A 26,085-nucleotide genomic window follows, 5' to 3' on the forward strand; every position below is an offset into this window, starting at 1 on the left:
AGTAGCAAGTTGTTTAATATCCACATATTTGTGGTTTTTCCAGTTTTCTTCCTATAATTGATTACTAATTTCATACTATTGTTGTCAGAAAAGATGCTTTATATGATGTCAATCTTTTAAAATTTATTAAGACTAGTTTTGTTGTCTAACATATGATCTATCCTGGAAACTGTTCTATGTGTATTTGAAAAAAATATATATTCTATTGCTTTTGGATGGAATATTCTGCATATAGCTATTAAATCCATATAGTGTAATGTGTTGTTTAATACCAATGCTTCTGTATTAAATTTCTGTCTGGATAATCTATTGATGACAGTGGAGTATTTAAATCCCTTAATATTGTGTTACAGTGTGTTTCCCCCTTAGGTGGTCCTATGTTGGTGCATAAATATTTACAAATGTTGTGTTCTCTTGTTGGATTGTCCCTTTTATCATTGCATAATTACCTTCTTTGTCTCTTATTACAGTCTGTATTTTAAAGTCTATTTTGTCTGATATAATTGTAACTACCCCTCCTTTTTTAGATTTCCATTTGGATGGAATATCTTTTTCTATCCCTTTACTTTCAGTCTGTGTGTATCATTATATCTGAAGTGAGTCTCTTTTTTCTTTTTAAAATACTTTTTTTTAAAAGATTTTATTTATTTGACAGACAGAGATCACAAGCAGACGGAGAGGCAGGCAGAGAGAGAGAGAGAGAGAGAAGCAGGCTCCCTGCTGAGCAGAGAGCCTGATGTGGGACTCGATCCCAGGACACTGGGATCATGACCTGAGCCGAAGGCAGAGGCTTTAACCCACTTAGCCACCTAGGTACCCCTGAAATGAGTCTCTTATAAGCAGGATATAACTGGGTCTTTTTTTTTTTTTAATCCATCCACTCCCTCTATGTCTTTTGAGTTGAGAATTTAGTTCACTTATATTTAAGGTAATTATTGATAGGTATGTAATTGTTGTTTTGAATTGCTTTCTGCTGTTTTGTAGTTCCCCTGTTCCTTTTATCCTTGCTCTCTTCCTTTGTGATTTGAAGATTTTCTGTAGTGGTATATGAAGATTTCTTTCTCTTTATCTTTTGTGTATCTATTAAGGTTATTGTTTTGTGGTTACCATGAGGCTTACACATAACAACTTTTGTACAGTCTGTTTTTAGTTGATAACAATTGAAGCTTGAATGCTTATAAAGGTCTATATTTTACTCTCCCACATGTTTTATGTTTTTGATATCATATTTACATCTTTTTATGCCATGTATCACTTATCAAATTATAGTTATAGTTGCTTTTATTACTTCTGTCTTTTAACCTTCATAATAGCTTTATAAGTGATTAATTCATCACTTTTACACTGTTAGATTATTCTGAATTTACCCTTACCAGTGAGACTTATATTTTTCATTTGCTTTCATTTTACTAATTAGTGCCCTTTAATTTCAGCTTAAGAAAGTCCCTTTTGCACTTCTTCTCTTTTTTCTTCGGTGGGGAGGGGCAGAGGGAGAGGGAGAGAGAAAATCTCAAGCAGACTCCACAATCAGCACAGAGTCCAAAATGGGGTTTGATCTCATGACCTTGAGATCATGACCTGAGCTGAAATCAAGAGTCACATACTCCACAATAGCCAATATATTGAAAGAGCCCAGATATTCCAGATAAAGATGGGGGTGTGTGTGTATGTATGGACAGATGCAATGGAATATTACTCAACCATCAAAAATAATGAAATCATGCCATTTGAAATGACATGGATGGAACTAGAGGGTATTATGCTAACAAAACTAGTCAGTCAGAGAGAGACAAATACCATAGGATTTTACTCATATATGGAATTTAAGAAACAAAACAGATGAACATAGGAGAAGGGAAAGAAAAAATTTAAAAAAAAGATGAAAACAGAGAGGGAGGCAAACCATAAGAGACCCTTAACTCTAGGAAACAAACTGAGGGTTGCCAGAGGGGAGGTGGGTGGGGGGAACAGGTAATTGGATGATGGACATTAAGGAGGGCACTTGATGTAATGAGCACTGGCTGTTATACACAGAGGATGAATCACTAAATTCTACCTCTGAAATTAAGAATAATAATAATAATAAAAGAGTCAGTCATTTAACTGACTGAGCCACCCAGGTGCCCCCTCTTTAACATTTCTTATAAGGCCAGTATAGTGGTAATGAGCTTGTTTAGCTTTTGTTTGAAAAACTCTTTATCTCTCCTTCAATTATGATTGATATTGCTGTGTAGAGTATTGTTTGGAAGTTTTTTTCTTTCAGCATTTTTTAATTAATTAATTTATTTTCAGCATAACAGTATTCATTATTTTTTCACCACACCCAGTGCTTCATGCAATCCGTGCCCTCTATAATACCCATCACCTGGTACCCCAACCTCCCACCCCCCCACAACTTCAAACCCCTCAGATTGTTTTTCAGAGTCCACAGTCTCTCATGATTCACCTCCCCTTCCAATTTACCCCAACTCCCTTCTCCTCTCTAACACCCCTTGTCCTCCATGCTATTTGTTATGCTCCACAAATAAGTGAAACCATATGATAATTGACTCTCTCTGCTTGACTTATTTCACTCAGCATAATCTCTTCCAGTCCCGTCCATGTTGCTACAAAAGTTGGGTATTCATCCTTTCTGATGGAGGCATAATACTCCATAGTGTATATGAACCACATCCTCCTTATCCATTCGTCCATTGAAGGACATCTTGGATCTTTCCATAGTTTGGCGACTGTGGCCATTGCTCTTTAAGCATTTTGAATATATTGTTCCACTCATTTATGGTCTGCAAATTTTCTGCTGAAAAATCTGCTGTAGTCTTATGGGAGTTCCCTTGTACATAAAAAGTTGTTTCTCTCTTCTTGCTTTTAACATTTTCTTCTTGTCTTTAACTTTTAATATTTTAATTGTAATGTGTCTTTATGTGGGTCTCTTTGGTTCATCTTATTTGCAACTCTCTGTGCTTCCTGTATCTGTATGTCTGTTTCCTTTTCCAGGTTAAGAAGGTTTTCAGCCATTATTTCTTCAAATAAGTTTTCTGTTCCCTTTTCTCTCTCTATTTTCTCCATCTGGGACCCTATAATGAGAATGTTGGTTCACTTGATGTTGTCTCATAGTCCCTTCAGCTATCTTCACATTTTTTCATTCTCGTTTTTTTTCTCTTTTTGCTGTTCTGATTGAGTTCCACTGTCTTGTCTTTGAATTCACTGATCTTTCCTTCTGCTTCACCTAGTCTAGGTTGAATCCCTCTAGTGTATTTTGTAGTTCAGTTATTATGTTCTTCAGTTTTATGACTTCTATTTGCTCTTTTCTTTCTTTTGTTATTGAGGTATAGTCAACATACAACTTTATATTTGTTCCAGGTGTATGGCATGATAATTTGATATTTAAATACAATGGTGATATGATCATCACAATAAGTCTAGCTAATGTATGTCACTGTATATAATTACAGAATCTTTTTCTTATGATGAGAACTTTTAAGATCTACTTTCTTATCAACTTCCCAATATGTAATGTAGTATTATTAACTATAGTCATGATATTGTACATTACATCCCATGACTGATTTATTTCAGAATAAACCTCCCTTTAGGCAAGATAGTTCATAAATAGGGGACTCTTTTAACAGGTCCCCTGAATTTAGCTGGATATCAACCAAACCATTCTGAATATCCACAAAATCAAGCTAAGATATAAGAATATGCATCTGGGTCCCTACAAGCAGAAAAGCACCATCTATCCCAAGGTAGGAAGGGAGAACTCATGAATCTGTGAACAGTTATCAGAAGAGAAGTAGAAGGGGGAGGGAGCCACCATAAGCTGGCACCTGGGAAGTGACAAAACACTGGAGCACAATAGTGCCCTGTGCCGGGGAACTGGGTGATAACTTGCAGACTGGTAGCAACCAGGAAGGGCTTTATAACAGTGCTCAAACAGGATCCAGGAGCTGCAGGGGAATGTGCATGAACCTGGGATTGCTCGAGGTTTTAGAAGCAAAAAAGGCAGAAAAAAGCAGGGCCCCTGGGTAGACTGCTAAGAAGGTTGCTGTGGGCACACACTGCATGCAGGAAGCTCCAGTTTTCAGTGGCACTTACAGAAATGGAGACTGTGTTCTGGAGGGTTCAGAAAGAGCAGACTGTGATTTGGGACAGAGGTCTGGGTGCAGCCATTTTGTTCTGACCCTCAGAAAAGGCACAGAAAATCTCCAGAGAACAAAGGCTCAAAAAAACAGTTTCCACAGAGCCCAGACAGTGTTGCCTGAAAAATAGCATGGCAGGCCCCTCCCCCAGAAGACAGGCTGGAAGAACAAGAGGATGACAACCCTACGGCCCCCATAAAACTATAAAACTCGAATGCCAGGGCAAAATAATATATTGAACTCCAGGCATTGCCTCATGGCTTGGGTATTTTTCAGATACAACTTTTTTTCTTTTTATTCTTTCTTTTATGTTTTTTCTTTTTACCTTTTTCTCATTTCAACTAGATGTTTAATATAACATATTTTATAGTAGGTTTTTAACTTGTATTTTTTTACAGGTATATTTTTTATATAGATAAATGCTTCAATGTAAACCTTTTTTCTACCAGTTTTATTTTCCCTGTAACTCTGGGAATTTGTGTCCTCTAACAAACAGAGCAAAGTACACCTAAGAAGAATGGAAATACCCTACCTTGCCAACACGGAGAGATTATAGCCCCCACCACACTTCACCCCCCTGTTTTTTCTTCCCTTTCTTTCAATTTTTAATTTTAAATTCTTCTTTAATTTTATAAATTTTATTCTTGAGTTTCATTTTGGCTTTGCTTTTTCTGTGGTGGTTTCTGACGGCTTTGGATCTTCCTAAGGTGCATCTTTGCTGGGTTGCAGTCGATATTTTGAACTCTGTACATCCCCTCAACACCCCTCAACAGAATGAATAGAAGGAGGAACTCTGAACAAATAAAAGAACCACGGAGAGTGGTCTCTCCTGCAGACCTAATGGATATGGATATAAGTAAGATGTCAGAGAGATTTCAAGGTAGCAATTATGAAGTCAATAGCTAGGTTTGAGAAAACTATGAGTGACAATATAGGCATAAATGAGAGCTAATCAGGCCAAACTTAAAAATGCTATGAATGAGATGCAGTTTAAACTGGATACTCTAAAGCTAGGGTAATGGAGGCAGAAGAATGAATTAATCATTTAGATGATAAAACGATAGAAAGGAAGGCAACCAAGAAGGTATGGGATAAACAGCTAAAAACCCATGAGAAGAGATTCAGAGAGATTAATGATGCCATGAAATGTTCCAATGTCAGAATTATTGGGATCCTTGAGGGAGTGGAGAGAGAGGACTAGAAGGTATATTTCAGTAAACCACAGCTGACAACTTCCCTAATCCAAGGGAAGGAAATAAGTATTTGTGTCCAAGAGGCAGAGAAGAACCCTCCCTAGATCAATGAGAACAGACCAACATCCTGGCATACAATAGTAAAACTTGCAAATCTTAGAACCAATGAAGCTATCCTGAGAGCTACCAGGGGGAAAAGATTTCTTACAATACAGAGGGAGGAACATCAGAATAACATGAGACCTGTCCACAGATACCTGGCAAGCCAGAAAGGGTTAGCACGACATAATCAGGGTACTAAATGAGAACATGCAGCCAGAATATTTTATCCAGTAAGGCTATCATTCAGAACAGACAGAGAAAAAGAGCTTCCAGGACTGGCAGAAATTAAAAGAATATGCAAACACCAAACGAGCCCTGCAAAAAAAAATATTAAGGGGGATTCTATAAAAGAAGAAACACCTCAAGAGTAATATAGACCAGAAATTTACAGAGACAATCCATAGAAACAGGGATTGTACAGACAATAGGATGGCAATAAATACATATATTTCAGTAGTTACTCTCAATGTGAATGGCCTAAATGTTCCCATGAAATGGCACAGAGTTGCAGATTGGATACAAAGACAGGACCCAGCCACAAGCTGTCTATAAGAGACACATTTTGAACTAAAGATATCTCCAGGCTGAAAGTGAGGAGATGGAGAACCATTTTTCATGCCAATGGACCTCAAAAGAAAGCTGGGGTAGCAATTCTCATATCAGACAAATTAGAATTTAAAGTAAAGACTGTATTAAGAGATGCAGAGGGACACTATATCATACTTAAAAGTCTATCCAACAAGAAAATCTAACATTGTAAACATCTATACCCTTAACCTGGGAGCAGCAAACTACATAAGCCAGCAGTTAACAAAAATAAAGAATCATATCGACAGTAATACATGAATAGTAAGAGATTTTAATACTCCACTCTCAGCATTGGGCAGATCATCTAAGCAGAAGATCAACAAAGAAACAAGAGCTTTGAATGATATGTTGGACCAGATGGACCTCATAGATACATACAGAACATTCCCACTGAAAACAACAGAATACTCATTCTTCTTGAATGCACATGGAACTTTCTCCAGAACAGATCACGTACTGGGTCACAGTATGTGGTCACAGTATTTGGTATTGGTCTCAGCCAATACCAAAAGATTGAGATTATTTTCTGCATGTTATCAGAGCACACTGCCTTGAAACTGAAACTCAATCACAAGAAAAAAAATGGAAAGGAATTCAAACACTTGGAAGTGAAAGAGCATCTTGCTAAAGAATGATTGGGTCAACCAGGAAATTCAAGAAGAACTTAAAAAATTCATGGAAACTGATGAGAATGAAAACACTTCAGTCCAAAATCTATGACATATTGCAAAGGGGGTCCTAAGGGGGAAATACATAGCCATCCAAGTCTCTCTCAGAAAATTAGAAAAATCCCAAATGCACAAGCTAACCTTATACATAAAGGAGCTGGAGAAAGAACAGTAAATAAAATGTAAACCAAGCAGGAGAAGAGAAATAATAGTTAGAGCAGAGACCAATGAAATAGAAACCAGAAAAACAGTAGAACAGATTAACAAAACTAGAAGCTCATTCTTTGAAAGAATTAATAAACTGATAAAACACTGGCCAGACTTGTCCAAAACAAAAGAGAAAGGACCCCAATTAACAAAATCATGAATAAAAGGTGAGAGATCATGACTAACCCCAAGGAAATAGAAGCAATTCTTAGAAATTATTACCAGCAATGATATGCCAACAAATTAAGCAGCCTGAAAGAAATGCACACCTTCCTAGAAACTTACAAACAACCAAAACTGGAACAGGAAGAAATAAGCAATCTGAATAGACCAATAGCCAGTAATGAAATTGAAATAGTAATCAAAAACCTTCCAAAAAATACAAGTTCAGGACCAGATTCCCTGCTTCCCATCAGAATCTACCAAATATTTAAAGAAGAAATAACACCTATTCTGTGGAAGCTGTTTCAAAAAATAGAAACAGAAGGAAAATTCCCAAACTCATTCTATGAGGCAGGCATTACCTTGATCCACAAATCAGGCAAAGACCCCATCAAAAAGGAGAATTACAGACCAGTAACCTTGAAGAACGTGGATGCCAAAATTCTCAACAAGATCCAATGTACATTAGATCCAATAAGATCCAACAGTACATTAAAAGGATTATTCACCACAACCAAGTGGGATTTTTTCCTAGTATGCAAGGGTGGTTCAATATTTGCAAATCAATCAATGTGACAGAGCACATTAATAAAAGAAAATACAAGAATCATATGATCCTCTCATGTGATGCAGAAAAAGTAGTTGACAAAGTCCAACATCTGTTCCTGATTAAAACTTTTCAGGGTATAGGGATAGAGGGAACACTCCCCAATGTCATAAAAAACATCTATGAAAAGCCCACAGTGAATGTCATTCTCAATGGGGAAAAGCTCTTAGCTTTTCCTTAAGGTCAGAAACGTGACAGAGATGCCAACTCTCACCACTATTGTTCAATATACTGCTAGAAGTCTTAGCACCAGCAATCAGATAACAAAAATAAATAAAATAATCTAAACTGGCAAAGAAGAAGTCAAACTCTTTCTTTGCAGATGACATAGTTTATGTGGAAAACCCAACAGACTCCACCTCTAAATTATTAGATCTCATAAAGCAATCCAGCAATGTGGCAGGACATAAAATCAATCCATAGAAATCAGTTTCTCTCCTATATACTAACAATGTAACTGTAGAAAGAGAAATTAGGGAATCAATTCCATTTACAATAGCATCAAAAACCATATGATACTTTGAGATAAATCCAACGAAAGAAGTAAAGAATCTATACTCTAGAAACTACAGAACACTTATGGAAGAAATTGAAGATACAAAAAGATGAAAAACATTCCAGGCTCATACATTGCAAGAACAAACATTGTTAAAATGTCTATCTTGCCCAGAGAAATCTACACTTTTAATGCCATTCCCATTAAAATACATTGGCATTTTTTCAAGGAGCTGGAACAAACAGAAAATTTGTATGGAACCAGAAAAGACTCTGAATCACCAAGGGAATGTTGAAAAAGGAAAACAAAGCTGGGGGCATCACATTGTTTGATTTTAAGCTATGTTACAAAGCTGTGATCACCAAGACAGCACAGTACTGGCACAAGAACAGAAACATAGAACAATGGAAAAGAATAGATATTCCAGAAATGGATCCTCAACTCTATGGTCAACTAATCTTTGACAAAGCAGAAAAAAATACCCGATGGAAAAAGGACAGTTTCTTCAATAAGTGGGCTGGGAAAATCGGACAGCTACATACGCAAGAAGGAAACTCGACCATTCTCTTACACCATACACAAAGATAAACTCAAAATGCATGAGGGACCTCAACACAAGACAGGAATCCATCAGAATCCTAGAGGAGAATATAAGCAGTAACCTCATCAACATCAACCATGGCAACTTCTTTCCAGACATGTCTCCAAAGGCAAGGGAAACAGAAGCAAAAATGAACTTTCAGGACTTCATCAAGACAAAAAAACTTCTGAACAGCAAAGGAAATAGTCAACAAATCTAAGATAATCCACAGAATGAGAGAAGATATTTGCAAATGCACTACAGATAAAGGGCTGATATCCGAGATCTGCAAAGAACTACTCAAACTCAACACACACAAAACAGATAATCACATCAAAAAAATGGGCAGAAGACATGAATAGACACTTCTCCAAAGAAGACATACAAATAGCTAACAGACGCATGAAAAACACTCAACTTCACTAGCCATCAGGGAAACACAAACCGAAACTACAATGAGATACCACCTTTCTCCAGTTAGAATGGTAAAAATTAACAAAACAGGAAACAGCAAGTGTTGGCCAGGATGTGAAGAAAGGGGAATCTTCTTACACTGTTGGTGGGAATGCAAGCTGGTGCAGCCACTCTGGAAAACAGAATGGAGCTTCCTCTAGATGTTAAAGAATAGAGCTACATTACAACCCAGCAATTGCACAAAGATACAGATGTAGTGAAAACAAAGGGCACTGCATCCCAATTTTCACAGATGTAATGTCCACAATAGCCAAACTGCAGAAGGAGCTGAAATGCCCTTCAACAGATGAATAGATAAAAAGATATGGTACATATATACAATAGAATATTATTCAGTCATCAGAAAGGATGAATACCCACCATTTGCATCGACATGGATGGAACTGGGGGGATTATGCTAAGTGAAATAAGTCAAGCAGAGAAAGATAATTATCATATGGTTTCACCCATTTGTGGAACATAAGCAATAGCAGGAAGGACCACAGGGGAAGGGAGGGAAATCTGAAGGGAGAGAAATCAGAGAAGGAGACAAACCATGAGAGACTATGGACTCTGGGAAACAAACTGAGGGTTTCTGAGGGGAAGGGGTGTAAGGGATGGGGTGTGATGAGTATTAAGGAAGGAATGTGTTGTGATGAGCACTGGGCATTATCATGCAACTAACGAATCATTGAACACTACATCAAAAAGTAATACTGTAGTATACAGTGGCTAAAAAAATAACCCCCTTCTTATGCATTTCATCCAATCCTCACTTTGGCAACTACCAATATATTCTCTGTATCTATGAGTTTGGTGTTTGTTTTTTTTTAAGGTTCCACATATAAGTGAGATCATACAGTATTTGTCTTTCTGACTTATTTCACTTAGCAAAATGCCCTCCAGGTCCACTCATGTTGTTGCAAATGGCAAGATTTTATTTTTTATTGCTGGATAATATTCCATTATTATATACATCACATTTTCTTATCCATTCTTCTGTCCATGGATACTTCAGTTGTTTCCATATCTTGACTATTGTAAATAACATGGTGGTGCATTCGGTTTTTAACTAGGTAAAATTTTATTATTAGATATGCACACATAAATTGGTGCATAGATTTTTTTCAAATTAGTGTTTTCATTTTCTTTGGATAAGTACCCAGAAGTGTAGTCACATATTTATTTTTCCTTTTGTTTCCTTTGTTTATGGTATCAAATACAAAAATATAGCCAAGACAAATACCAAATATCTTACTGCTCATGTTATCTTCTAGGAGTTTTATGGTTTCAGGTCTTATGTTCAAGTCATCAATCTATTTTGAGTTAATTTTTTGTGAGTGGTGTAAAATAGTGGTCTGGTTTCATTATTTCGCATGTGGTCGTCCAGTTTTCCCAACACCATTTATTGAAGAGACTGTCTTTTCCCCATTGTATATTCATGGCTTTTTCATAAATTAATTGACCATATATGAATGGGTTTATTTCTGGGTTCTATAATCATTCCATTGACCTATGAGTCTGTTTTTCTGCCAGTAGCATACTGTTTTGATTACTATAAGATTTGTAATATAGTTTGGAATGATGGAGCATGATGTCTCTCACTTCCTTTACCTTTCTGAAGATGCTTTGGCTACTTGGGGGTCTTTTATGTTTCCATACAAATTTTGGGATTACTTGTTCTTGTTCTGTGAAAAATGCCATTGAAATTTTGATGGAGATTGCATTAAACCTATAAATCTATAGATTTATGGATTGGGCAGTATGGACATTTTAACAATATTAATTTTTCCATTCCATGAGCACAGAATATTTTTCCATTGATTTGTTTCTTCCCCATTTTTATATTTTCTATCTCTTTGTTGAAGTTCTCACTGTGTTCATCCATCCTTCTCCTGAGCTTGGTGAGTATGTTTATGGACATTATATTGAACTTTTTAAAAAACATTTTGTTTATTTATTTGAAAGAGAGAGAGAGTACAACATGAGCAGAGGGAAGGTAGAGGAAGAAACAGACTCCCCACTGAGCAGGGAGCCCGACATGGGCCTCAATTCCAGGACCCTGGGATCAAGACCTGAGCTGATGGCAGATGCTTAACTGACTTAACCACCCAAGTATCGCTATTTTGAACTCTATCAGGTAAATAGCCCTTCTATATTTCATTAAGTACTTTTTTCTGAGGCATTATCTTGTGGTTTTTTTTCTGCTTGAATATTTTTATTACCTTTGGTTGGGAAAGGCCTTCTTTTTCTTCTTCTTCTTTTTTATTAAAGATTTTTTATATATATATATATATTTTTTTTTCAGCGTAACAGAATTCATTGTTTTTGCACCACACCCAGTGCTCCATGCAATACATGCCCTCCTTAATACCCACCACCTGGCTCCCCCAACCTCCCACCCCCTGCCCCTTCAAAACCCTCAGATTGTTTTTCAGAGTCCATATCTCTCATGGTTCACCTCCCCTTCCAATTTCCCTCAACACCCTTCTCCTCTCCATCGCCCCATGTCCTCATGTTATTTGTTATGCTCCACAAATAAGTGAAACCATATGATAATTGACTCTCTCTGCTTATTTCACTCAGCATAATCTCTTCCAGTCCCATCCATGTTGGCACAAAAGTTGGTATTCATCCTTTCTGATGGTGGCATCATACTCCATAGTGTATATGGACCACATCTTCCTTATCCATTCGTCCGTTGAAGGGCATCTTGGTTCTTTCCACAGTTTGGCGACCGTGGCCATTGCTGCTATGAACATTGGGGTAAGATGGCCCTTCTTTTCATGACATCTGTATCTTTGGGGTAAATACCCAGGAGTCTGCATTGATTTCTATCAATTAAATAGCTACCTCTCTCAGACTAGAGGGTGTGGCCTTGTGTAGGGGCTAGACCTTATTATTCACTCCTGCCTTAACTCTTGATTTTCTCTCAAATTTTTGTGATTGTCTGAAGAGGCTATTTTATTTCTAGTGACTCCCAGTAATTGAGGGTGTGCCAAAACATGTCAGTGTCCCAAAGGGGAGGATTTCAATCAGCACCTAATTCAGGTGATTAGAAGCCAGATCCTTAAACAGCTTTTGAATTATGCAAATACATATAGTCCTGTGGGACTGCAGATGTATGTCCCACTGGCCACCAGAGCTGGGACACTTAGCCGTGTTCCCTGTATGGAAGTTGCAAATATTGGTGTGCTAGTGAAGTGTGCAAGCTCCTTTTTGGGTGGTACTGGCAACATGGATCAAGTTAGAGGGAGAGTGCAAATGACACCAACTGGCTTTCATCCTCAGAGAGCATCTTAGTAGTCTCCTAGATGTGTGTTGAATCAGAAGCCTGCTCTTCAGGGTGAAACTCCTGGACAAACAAATAGGCCTCTTTTCAGCCTGCTGTTTGGTGTTCCCTGTTTATGGTGGTTGGCCAGGAACCCTCTCTCCATTTGTTATAGTCCCATAGGACCCAGGAATGAAAGCCCTGCTGACCAGCAGAGCTAGGCAATAAAGGGGGACCACCTGGGCAACAGCTGCAAACAAACAAACAAACAAACAAACAAAACAAAAAACCTCAAGCATACCAGATGCATGTAAAATTTCCCCTCCTGGAGATACTGGCACTTTGGGGTGTGGCAGAGGGAGAGCACAAAGATGGTGTCTATCCTATGTCTCTAAAAAGTATGTCAGTGGACATTTAGATGTGTTTTTAATTAGAAGCTTGCCCTTTATGTATATATACCACATCTTCTTGATCCATTCATCTGTCAATGGAATACTATGCAGCCATCAAAAGAAATGAAATCTTGCCATTTGCGACAACATGGATGGAACTAGAGCGTATCATGCTTAGCGAAATAAGTCAAGCAGAGAAAGACAACTATCATATGATCTCCCTGATATGAGGAAGTGGTGATGCAACATGGGGGCTTAAGTGGGTAGGAGAAGAATCAATGAAACAAGATGGGATTGGGAGGGAGACAAACCATAAGTGACTCTTAATCTCACAAAACAAACTGAGGGTTGCTGGGGGGAGGGGGTTTGGGAGAAGGGGGTGGGATTATGGACATTGGGGAGGGTATGTGCTTTGGTGAGTGCTGTGAAGTGTGTAAACCTGGTGATTCACAGACCTGTACCCCTGGGGATAAAAATATATGTTTATAAAAAAAATAAAAAAATTAATTAAAAAAAAAAAAGAAGCTTGCCCTTTAGGCCATAATTATGAAGATATGCTAAAAGTCCTCTCCTACAGTAACACTGGATTCCTCAGATTGCTACCCCATTCTGAACCCTGGGCATGGTAGCTAGGTAAGAACTCTTTCTCCACTGGTTACAGTTCTTGGTGCCTACCCTCACTGACCACTAGATCCGTTTGATCTAGAGGTGTTCCTTGGGGACAGCTGAAAAATTTGAATGCCTGATGAGGGCACAAGCTCCTTTTCAGGAGAAACTAATGAACTGGAGCAGGTAGAGGGACCAAGAGTCTTCCAAAAAGAAGCTCATACTTTAGTTTTTTCTTATCCAGAATAGTTTGAGCACTATTTTGATGGGGGCACCTAAAAGCTAAAGTCTAAATCAGAGTTTCTTGACATTGATACTATTGGTATTTTGGACCGGATAGTTGTTTTGCACTCTCTTGTGCTTTATAGGAGGTTTAGTAGAATACCAGACCTCTACTTACTACAAGCCCATAGCACACCCTCTCTCCTCAAGTTGTAACAATCAAAAATGTCTCCAGATATTGTCAAATGTTTCCTGTGGGTTGGGCAAAATCACCGTCAGTTAAGAACTACTGGTTTAGAAGCATGGTAGTATTGTAGCTAAGAATATGATTTTTTCAGAATTATGTATGAATCAAGACTCTTTGCTTCCTGGCTGCATGACCTTGAGCAAATGACTTCATTTTTCTGAACCTCACTTTTCTCAGCTGTAAATGGGGACAATGAGGCCTAGTTTATGGTTGTTAAAAGGATTAAATGAGACCATGTACACAAACACTCAATACATTGTGGCAATAGTAATATGTTAATATTATCAACTATTATTAATTAACAAAGATTATAAGTTCCCAGGAAATAGTGAATAAGGAAGGGAGAAGGTTTCTTAAGGATAGACTCAACATATTTTTTTAAATTGCCTATACTGTCATAACATAGTTCAGCTTTTCCCATTTGCTAGTGGACCTCACCAATTAAGAACCATTAAAGATGAGAGTCAAGTGTTTCTCTCCAAGAGTCCATAACCATATCTGGAAAGCCAAGATACTGAGCTCTACACTATGTAAGCTGCATAATCTATTTTGGGGTAAGGGTCTCTGATATTTCTATCTATGTGTAGGCACATAGCTTAACTCCACCCCTTCTCTAGAAGTCAAGTTCTCTAAGTACCAAGGAGATGAGAAGACTTACCGTAGAATTACACCAGAGACATCGGAAATCTTGAAGTCTTTGGTAACTGCCACAGTTCTCATGACATACTGCACACTGAGAACTGACAGATATGTTTCCTTCTACCCACTGATGAGGCATAGTCTTCTGAAAGTTAAAAAAAAAGATAAGAGGTAAAAGTTAGAGATATAAGGAGAGAAAGGGCCAACTGGAGTAACTATACTACCCCATGGAGGACATTAAGTAACCTCAACAATGTTCTTCATGGTCCTGCCCTCCTCAATCCAATGCTAGCAAGTGATGACAGCTGGAGGTAGGGGGCTTTAATTCTTCTAGATTGGTTGGATTGTAAGCCTAGGGAGGAAGTCTACTTGGGTTGCATGGAGACAGGAAGAAGTCTTCCTTCCCCTGTGTATCCTTGCTAAAGGTAAGATAGGAAAGATTGGCTCTACGCTGGTACTCACTACTTCATCAGCAGGCATGAAGAGGTCATCAGTGATAGACAAAGTATTCCATTTGCAGTCTTTGCTTGCTCTCAAAGCACATAATTTGTGAGACTTCACTTTGCACACTATGAAAAAAGGAAGAGAAGGTGGATGTGAATCTGGTGACAATCAAGATTCTAAGGCCCTTCCCTAAGCTTCTCTGAAAGTTAGAACTTAGATGCATCTAAATAGTTCTGACTCACCTCCAAAGGCCTATTTCTCCTATTATCTAGTTCCTTTTTATTCTTACTGGCTAAATTACCTACTATATAACTTGAATGGAAACTGATGGCAAGAATGAGATGATTTCTGTTATTCCAACTGTTGTAACCATGTTGTCCAATTCTCTCAGACCCAACCCTCCATTAATTCATGAGAATTTCCTCTCATGCCAGCTTCTTCCCATCTCTCTTCTTCAGTCTGTTAAGTATTAGAATTAACCTTACATTAGAGTCAATGACCTAGTATGAATCAATGACACTAAAGCCACATGAGCTCCTTCACCCCTATCTCCACCCACTGGGCTTCATTTTCTAAAGTAATCAGAGAGGTACCTTCACAGATGATAACATTTCTAGATAAGGCAGGAATGCTCTCCCGACAGACATTGCAGTGCTGGGTCCGGGAGCTGTGACTGGAGTACCAATAGTGCATTCCAGTAAGAAAAGGGTTGTTTTCTGCTGCAGGTATCTAAAATAAATCAAAGAGAAGAGAGAACAGAGAGTTAATTATAGAGACATATTAGAGAAAGACAGAAAATTTGCTTCTAAGTCTAAAATGGCCAGTTAGGTGTCAGAGCATGTGAAGAGGAAGACTAAATATTGGAGCCAATATCTAATAAATCTCCCACCTCCAGTTTTTTTCCCAGTGGTTTTGGAAAGGGAAAAAGAACAGGAAGGTAGATCTTGCCACTGGAGCGGAAGACAGGTGCAATGATCTCTGTACTGCTTGGCCAAACCACTGTATTGATTTAGTCTAAGCAAAATTAGTTCGGATAGACTTGGCCTTGGTTCTCTCTTAGTAGTCAGCTCAAGGAGGTGGTCAGTTGGAAATATAGTGATAATCCAAGTCATCTGGCCAGGAAAGAAAGGGAGGAGACAGGAAATCTCTAACTTTGCTCTAAGGAATGCTTTAACTATCTCCTGGAGATATACATTCCCTTTCCTGGACTTACTGCTGCCAGGTAAGCAGAGTAGTGCATTACCTGCACAACAGTTTCATCTCAGGGGCTTCTTGTTGCAACATTTATTTTTTCCTGAATGCTATACTATGACTACCTATAGCAGTTTCCTGGTTAATAAATTTAATTCATTCAAAATTCATTAAACAAATATTTACTGAGTAACTACTATGTGCTTAGCACCTTTCAAGGGATTGGAGCTATATGAAAAAGACAAAGTCCTTGCCTTCATGAAATGATATCCTGTTTGGTGCCTTATTTCATGAATTCATGAATTTGACATTTACTGTAACCTGCCTGTAAATGTTGCATTTGTTTATCACAGCCTAACTTTTCATGACTGTGGGGAAAGCAGTTTGGGGTCCAAAAGAGAAAGGGAGTGGTGGGCACCAAAAGCACCCAAGTTTGTTCTGTGTGTGCATTCCATAGGACTATTTCAATTTTTCCCTAATTCCTGTGAATGTCTGATTTTTTTTTCCTTTCTGCTTTCCTCTCAAGTGTAGACATAGGTGTACACATTTAGCTCTTTATTCTTGGCAATAAGTAATGGATTATATTTATAAAATATAATGGGTAGGGTGTATAAAGGCACAACAAGACTTTAGAAAGAACTATATATTCTCCCTGATGCCAGCCAATAGTGGTCCATTAGAGAGAGAGAGAGCTGTTGAGGGTTCTAGCACATTAAGTATTCAGCCTTGATCAATTTACAGGAATTAGCCATCTAAACTTTAGCCTACACATGGCACTCTCTTTTCCATCCTTACCCTTTCTGGCATGCTAGCTATGTGCTATCCACCTGATCTGGGACCACTTTCTGATTGCAATGTTTCTTTCATGCTTAGACCCTGACAAAGCCCCAAGAAAATCAGAGTAGATGGTGAAGAGTCCTGAGGAAGTTGACATAGTCTTGGCTTTGGCAGTCTGAGCTCCCAGCACCTTTCTACTCCCAAATCACTAAATTATAACTCTACAAATATGTTCCTTCTTTCCTTCCAACCTCCTTCCCTCTTCCAATAGTTACTAAGAGCCAACTTTGTGTCACTGATGAAGCTAGATACTGGAGATGTAGAGATAAATGATCCAAAGTTCTTGCCTCTAGGGAGCTCATAATCTAGTGGAGGAGAAAACTTCTTAAGCAGATCATTTCATTATAGAGTGACAAGTGTTCTCTCCTAGAACGTGCAAGTTTCAGTCCATTCCAGAACTATTAAGCAAAAAGTCACCAGAATTTAAAGATTTGGAAAATTATTAGCCTACATATATTGCAAAACATGAGAAAATGTGCTCTGGAGAGATCCTAAGATTGTGGCTAGATAAATTTTGCTGGAGGTATTAGATGTGTGACACACAGATCCAATAAACTATCTCAGCAGAAAATTGCCAGCTTGGACTAAAGGGCCAGACATGGGACCAAATGAAGACTGTTAGACTTTGAGGATTCGACAGTCAGAAAACAGGTTGATAAAGTTACTTGGCTGTGAACATGTATTATTCTTCAACAAAATGGAAGAATTCTTCAACAAAATTGAAGAATGGCTCTAAGGGGGCTCAGAGGTCAGCAGGGATGCTGAGGGTGGTTCAGAAGCCAGAGAGTGGTGGCCTGGAGGTGAGGCCACTGTATTCCTGGATCCACTTCTTTGGTTAGAGTGGGGGCTCCCAACCCTGTGAACTTAAGAGAATAGGGCCAGAGGAAAGAATATTAAGCCACCAGAGAATTATTCTGAGGCCTGGAAACCTAATAGAATTTGCTTTATGGGGTTGTCAGTTTGCCTTAGTTCAGCAACCCTGGGAATACCCTTGTATTCCTTCCATTTCTTCTCTTTCAGAAGGGGAATGTCTATCCTATGCCTGTCACAACATTGTATATTGCAGGCAGAAAACTTGTTTTCTAGGTTTTACAAGTCCACGAATAGAGAGAAGCTTTTACCCAAGATGGGTCATACAAAAAATCTCATCCATTCTTGATTTAGATTATTTAGAAGTAAGATTTTGAGCTAAGAATTAATGTGTTTTGCATGTAGGAAGGCTGTGAATTTTGTGGGTGTGGCATAGGATAGACTGTTTTTCCCCCCAAATACATTCAAGTCTTATTCCCCAGAACCTGTGAATGTGACCTTATTTGAAAATAAGGTCTTTGCAGATAGAGTCAATTTAAAAAGAGGTCATACTGAAATAGACCACACGTAGCCCTAATCCAATGACTGGAGTCCTTATAATAAGAGGGAATTTTGGACACAGCTACACACACAGAGAAGAACACCATGTGAAGATACAGAGCATGTAGACACAGAGGCGACAACCATGTGATTATGGAGCCAGGGATTGGAATAATATGTTCAACAAGCCAAGGAATGTACACAAACACCAGAAGCTAAGAAGAGGCAAAGAAGGATCCTCCCCTAGAGGCTTCAGAGAGAGCATGGTTCTGCTGACACCTTGATTTTGGATTTCTGGACTCCAGAACTGTGAGAGAATAAGTTTCTGTTGTTTTAATTCACTCAGTTTAGGGTAATTTGCTATGGGAATCCTAGGAAACCAATACAGTATATCATTACAGGCTTTTCTAATAGTTGACACAGATTAAAAATCCATTTTGAAGACAGATGAAAAACTGGCATGTATACAAACCACTGATCTCTGAATGCTAAGGAAGACAGTTTAACTTAAGGCTTTCAGTGTGTGGTTGTTGGGTTTTGTGTTTTATTTTTATCCCCTCTAAAATATTTAGGTGAATACATTCATACAAAGACTATCAATCCAATTACTCTTTGTTGTTTTAGGGTAGTTAAGACTATTTCCTCAATCTCCTCAATCCCTCTCAGCACAATCCAAAACCCAGATGGGTACAGTAATTATTTTTCTATTAGTTAAAGAAGGTCTTGTTAGTCTAAGCATTTTGTAAACTCTACAGCACTATCCAAATGTGAGAACTTAATAGCATTAAGTATCTGCAAAGTGCATGAATCTCAGATGAAACATCCCATAAGGCACAAAATCTTCTAATGATCTATTTCCTTAAAGGAATCTTGTTTGGGATGGCTTATAACAAAATCACTGGTTTTGCTGCAACTTAAACTCAACAGCTTTGTTACATCAAGATTTAGTAACTACAAAATGTTAGGGCCTGCTGGGTTGGCCATTGGTAAGGTAACCATAGCATCCAAATCATGGCACTTTAACAGTGAAATGGGAAGTTATTAGTAATTATGCTAGGACAACAAGTGTAAAATGTGTTCATCCTGAGCAGATTATTAGCCACTATGCATGAGCTGGAGAATCATTTGGCCAACGTGAATCTATATGATGCCCTACACAATCTAGTTGTCTGAATTTATGTCACTAGTTGTGTGTTAGACTGCTACATAATCACAAGTGGTGGGGACTAGAAGAGAGAATGAAAATAATTAATTAGTCAGAATTTAAGATGTTCTTCCAGGAGCATGGATTAAGAGTTAGGAGATCTGAAATCTCAATTCTGCAATAATAATCTGTGACTTCAGGCAAAGCAACTGAACTCTTCTGAGTTTCAGTTTTCTCATATGCTTAATTAAATCTTAGAATCATAAACTTCTCAAATTGAAAAGAATGTTAGATTTCATCTAGTCTATCCACCAGAAAGAAACTAATTTTCTTTTTAAAGTGAACTGTAAAAATTGAGGTGCATTTGACAATTAAAATTTATATATATTTAATTTAATTTGATGATCTGATATACCTATATATGTACACACATACATACAGTGAAATAAATACCCAAAATCAAATTAATCAATATATTCATCACCTCAGATAGTTACCTCTTTCTTTCCTTCTCTCTGTGTGTGTGTGTATTAAGAACACTCAAGATATTCCTTCTTTGCAAATTTTAATATACAATGAACGATTATTACTTATAGGCACATTGTTGTACATTAGATCTCCAGAACTTATTCAACTCATTCATCATTCAGTGTAACTGAAACTCTGTATCCCTTAACCAACATCTCCTCATTTCCTCCTCTCCTAGCACTTGGTAACCACCACTTACTCTCTGCTTCTATAAGTTTGACTATTTCATTATTTTAAGATTTTATTTCTTTGAGAGAGAGAGGGATTGAGAGAACATAAGTGGGGGAGAAGGACAGAAAGACAGGGAGATGCAGAATCCCCAGGGAGCAAGGAGACTAATGCAGGGCTCCATAGCAGGACCCCAGGATCATGACCTGAGCCAAAAACAGACACTTAACCAGCTCAGCCACCCAAGCATCTGACTATTTAAGATTCCACATATAAGTGAGCTCATGCAGTATTTGTCTTTCTGTGTCTAGCTTATTTAATTTAATATAATGTCCTCCAGGTTCATCCACATTGTTCCAACTAGCAGAATTTCCCCCTTTTTATTTTTTTAAACCTTATTATTTATTTTATTTTTTAAACATCTTAATTTAATTTAATTTTTTCAGTGTTCTAAGATTCACTGTTTATGCACCACACCCATTGCTCCATGCAATATGTGCCCTCTTTAATACTCATCACCAGACTCCCCCATCCCCCACCACCCCCTCTAAACCCCTCCGTTTGTTTCTCAGAGTCCACAGTCTCTCATACTTAATCTTCCACTCTGATTTCCCCCAACCCACTTTTCCTTTCCTTCTAATGTCCTCCATGTTATTCCTTATGCTCCACAAGTAAGTGAAACCATATGATAATTGGCTTTCTCTGCTGACTTATTTCACTCAGCATAATCTCCTCCAGTCCTGTCCATGCTGATACTGCCATGAACATTGGAGTACAGATGGTCCTTCTTTTCACTACATCTGTATCTTTAGGGTAAATACCCAGTAGTGCAACTGCAGGGTCATAGGGTAGCTCTATTTTTAATTGCTTAAGGAATCTCCACACTGTTTTCCAAAGCAGCTGCACCAACTTGCATTCCCACAAACAGTGTAAGAGGGTTTCCCTTTCTCCACATCCTCTCCAACACTTGTTTACTGCCTTGTTGATTTTGGCCATTCTAACTGGTGTGAGGTGGTATCTCAATGTGGTTCTGATTTGAATCTCCCTGATTGCTAAGGATGATGAAAATTTTTTCATGTGTCTGTTAGCCATTTGTATGGCCTCTTTGGAGAAGTGTCTGGTCATGTCTTCTGTCCTTTTCTTGATGTGATTATTTGGTTTTTGACTGCTGAGTTTGAGGACTTCTTTATAGATCTTGGATATCAGCCCTTTGTCTGTAGTGTCATTTGGGAATATCTTCTCCCATTCTGGGGGTTGCCTTTTTGTTTTGTTGACTGTTTCCTTTGCTGTGCAGAAGCTTTTGATCTTGGTGAAGTCTCAAAGTTCATTTTTTGCTTTTGTTTTCTTTGCCTTTGGAGACGTGTCTTGAAAGAAGTTGCTGTGGCCCATGTTGAAGAGGTTGTTGCCTTTGTTCTCCCTCTAGGATTTTGATAGATTTCTGCCTCATGTTGAGGTCTTTCATCCATTTTGAGTTTATCTTTGTGTGTGGTTTAAGAGAATGGTTGAGTTTCATTCTTCTATACACAGCTGTCCAATTTTCCCAGCACCATTTATTGAAGAGACTTTTTTCCAGTGGATATTTTTTCCTGCTTTGTCGAAGATTATTTGACCATAGAATTGAGGGTCCATATCTGGGATCTCTACTCTGCTCCACTGGTCTATGTGTCTGTTTTTGTGCCAGTACCATGCTGTTTTGGTTATCACAGCTTTGTAGTAAAGCTTGAAATCAGGCAATGTGATGCTCCCAGTTTTGTTTTTCTTTTTCAACATTTCCTTTGTGATTCGGGGTCTTTTCTGTTTCTAACCAAATTTTAAGATTGTTTGTTCCAGCACTTTGAAAAATGCCAGTGGAATTTTGATTGGGATGGCATTGAAAGTGTAGATTGCTTTGGGCAGCACAGACATTTTAACAATGTTTATTCTTCTGATCCATGAGCATGGAATGCTTTTCCATCTTTTTGTGTCTTTTTCAATTTATTTCATAAGTGTTCTGTAGTTCCTCGAGTACAGGTTTATTCCAAGGTATCTTATGGTTCCTGGTGCTATAGTAAATGAAATTGATTCCCTAATTTCCCTTTCTATAGTTTCACTGTTAGTGTATAAGAAAGCAACTCATTTCTGTGCATTGATTTTGTATCCTGCCACATTACTGAATTGTATTAGTTCTAGTAGTTTGGGGGGTGGAGTCTTTTGGGTTTTCCATATAAAGTATCATGTCATCTGCAAAGAGAGAGAGTTTGACTTCTTCTTTGCCAATTTGAATACCTTTTATTTCTTTTTGTTATCTGCTTGCTGTTGCTAGGACTTCATCATCATTAGCCATCAGGGAAATTCAAATTAAAACCACTTTGAGATATCACCTTACCATTAAGAGTGGCCAAAATTTACAGGATAGGGAACAAAAAGTGTTGGAGAGGATGTGGAGAAAGGGGAACACTCTTACACTATTGGTGGGAATACAAGTTGGTGCAAGTGGGAATACAAGTGAAATTGCAGGGTCATAGGGTAACTCTATTTTTAAGTATTCCAAAGTGGCTGCACCAACTTTGGAATACTTAAAAATAGAGTTGCCCTATGACCCTGCAATTTCACTACTGGGTATTTACCCCAGAGATACAGATGTAGTGAAAGGAAGGGCCATCTGTACCCCAATGTTCATAGCAGCAATGGCTACAATTGCCAAACTGTGGTAAGAGGCAAGATGCCCTTCAACAGACAAATGGATAAAGCAGATATGGTCTATATATACAAGGAATATTATGCCTCCATCAGAAAGTATGAATACCCAACTTTGGTAACAACCTGGATGGGACTGGAGGAGATTATGCTGAGTGAAATAAGTCAAGCAGAGAGAGTCAATTATCATACGGTTTCACTTATTTATGGAGCATAAGGAATAACAATGAAGACATTGGGAGAAGGAGAAGTGAGGTGGGGGAAATTGGAGGGGGAGATGAAGCATGAGAGACTGTAGACTCTGAGAAACAAATGGAAGATTTTGGAGGGGAAGGGTGCGGGTGATTGGGTGAGCCTTGTGGTGGGTATTAAGGAGGGCAGATATTGCATGGAGCACGGGGTATGGTGCATAAACAATGAATCTTGGAACACTGAAAAAATAAAATTAAATTAAAAAAAGAAACCTGATTGTTGTATGTTGATTTTATATCCTACAACTTTACAGAATTCATTTATAGTTCTAACAATTTTGCTCCAGCTTCAAGTGCCCATCGATATAAGAATGGGTAAAGAAGATGTATGTGGAGATTACACACACACACACACACACACAAAACCATAATAATATTTTACCTACTTTATCCATCCCCATGATGGGCATTTGGAATTGCACTTGTTATGATGAGCACTGGGTGACATACAGAATTGTTGAATCACTATATTGTATATCTGAAACTAATACAGCACTGTATTTTAACTATACTGGAATTTAAGGAAACCCCACAGTAATAGACCATCTCAATTCCGAGTGGCTATTATCAAAAAGGCAGAAAATAACAAATGCATGTAAGGATAGGGAGAAAAGGGAGCCCTTGTGCAGTGTTGGTGAGAATGTAAATTGGTGCAGCCACTATGGAAACAGTATGAATATTCTTCAAAAATTTTAAAATAGAACTATCTTATGTTCCAGCATTCCCAGTTCTGGGTAAATAGCCAAAGAAATGAAATTGAGATCTCAAAGTGATATCAGTTCTCCCATATTTATTTCAGAATTATTTACAATAGCTAAGATATGGAAACAGCCTAAATGTCCCTCAGTGGATTAATGGATAAAGAAAATGTGATATGTGTGTGTGCGTGTGTGTGTGTTTATGCATACATACATACACAAATAATGTATATATGTATATGACACACACACAATGGAATATTATTCATCCATAAAAAAGAATGAAATCTTGCCATTTGCAACAACAGGGATGGAGCTTGAGAGTATAATGCTAAGCAAAATAAGTCAGTCAGAGAAAGACAAATACCATATGATTTCACTCATATGTGGAATTTTAGAAAAAGAACAAACAAGCAAAGGAAGAGAGAGAGAGCAAGAGACAGGCTCTTAACTATAGAGAACAAATTGATGGTTACCAGAGGGGAGATGTGTGAGGAAATGCATTAAGTAAGTGATGGGAATTAAGGAGGTTACTTGTCACAATCAGCACTGGGTGATATATGGAGGTGTTGAATCACTATATTCTACATCTGAAATATAATACTGTATTTTAATTAAACTGGAATTAAAATTAAAACAATAAAAAATTTTATTGAGGCTTTCAGTTTTCCTATGTATATGATTGTGTCATCTGCAAGCAGAGACAATTTTACTTTTTTCTTTCTAATTTGGATGTTTTTTTTTCTTTTTCTTGATTAATTACATGGGCTTGAATACCCAGTACTATGTTGAACTAAGGTGTGAGAGTAAGCATCTTTGCTTTGTATCAGATCTTAGAAAGCAGACTTTCAGTTTTTGTCATTGATTATGTTGTTAGCTATGGGCTCTTCACATGGCCTTTATTGCTTAAGGCAAGACCTTTCTATTCCTATTTTGTTAAAAGTTTTGGTGAATGGGTGTTGAACTTTGTCAAATGCTTTTTCTGCATCTTTTGAGATGATCATTTGTTTTTTTCCCCTTTCCTTTTGTTAATGTATTGTATCAGAATGATCAATTTATGTTGAATCACTCATGTATTTCTGGGATAAATCCCTCTTGTTTATAATGTATGATCTTTTTAGTGTACTACTGAGTTCAGTATTTTCCTAGGAATTTTTGCATTCATGTTCATCAGGGATACTGGCCTGTGGTTTTCTTTTCTTGTAGTGTCTTAACCTGGTTTTGGTGTCAGTATCTGGTTTAATATCTAAACCTTGGAAGAATTTAGAAAGGATTGGCATTAATTTTTCTTTGAATGGTAGAATTCACCCATGAAGCCATTAGGTCCTGGGCTTTTCTTTTTTTGTTCCTCGGCTTTTCTTCATTGGGAGAATGGTGATTAGTGATTCAAGCTCCTTATTTGTTATTGGTCTATTCAGGTTTTCTATTTCTTCCTGATTCAGTTTTAGTAGTTTATATGTTTCTAGGCATTTACCTATTTTTTAAGGTTACATAGTTTGTTTATAGTTTGTTATAGTTTGTTTGTTAGTTTCTTATGATCCTTTTTATTTATGAGGCATCTGTTGTAATGTCTATTCTTTCATTTCTGACTTTTTTATTTGAATCATCTCCCTTTTTTTCTTAGTTTTCGTAGTTTGTATGTTTCTAGGCATTTACCCATACTGTATGGGTATTTTTTTAATGAAAAATCATGAGCCAAAAGTGAAAAGATGAAAACAGATATTTCATGAAATTAGTAATCAAAAGAAAGCAGGGGTGGCTATACTTATATCAGACAAAATACATTTTAAGACTAAAACTGTTTTTAGAGACAAAGAAGGGCATTATATAATGGTAAAAGCATCAATTCAAGAGGAAAATATAACAATTATAAAAATATATGTACCCAACATCAGAGTACCTAAATATATAGCAAATAATGACAGATCTGGAAGCAGAAATTGACATCAATACAATAATTGTAGGGAACTACAATACTATACAGTATATAGTATTTATTTAAATTCAATTATCCAACATAGAATACATCATTAGTTTTTGATGTAATGGTCAATGATTCATTAGTTGTATATAACACTCAGTGCTCATCACATCATGTGCCCCTTTAATGCCCATCTAAAATGAGTCTCCTGTAGACAGCATATTTCTGGATCTTATTTCTTACACATTCAGCCAGTACATGTCTTTTTTAAAGGTTTTTATTTAAATTCCAGTTAGTTAACATAC

General features: G+C 37.5%; 1 protein-coding gene across 1 annotated transcript in view; it reads right to left on the reverse strand.

Annotated features, from left to right (window-relative positions):
- Positions 1–26,085, reverse strand: part of DGKK (diacylglycerol kinase kappa) — a 182,360-nt gene that overhangs the window by 89,353 nt on the left and 66,922 nt on the right. The window contains exons 5-7 of the mRNA XM_032331531.1: positions 15,610–15,745; positions 15,035–15,141; positions 14,592–14,714 (exon numbers count right to left, since the gene is read on the reverse strand). Of these exons, the coding sequence (XP_032187422.1) occupies positions 14,592–14,714; positions 15,035–15,141; positions 15,610–15,745 (366 nt within the window). The remainder of the gene's footprint in view (positions 1–14,591; positions 14,715–15,034; positions 15,142–15,609; positions 15,746–26,085) is intronic.

Source organism: Mustela erminea, chromosome X, assembly GCF_009829155.1.
Source record: "Mustela erminea isolate mMusErm1 chromosome X, mMusErm1.Pri, whole genome shotgun sequence".
Lineage (NCBI taxonomy): Eukaryota > Metazoa > Chordata > Mammalia > Carnivora > Mustelidae > Mustela > Mustela erminea.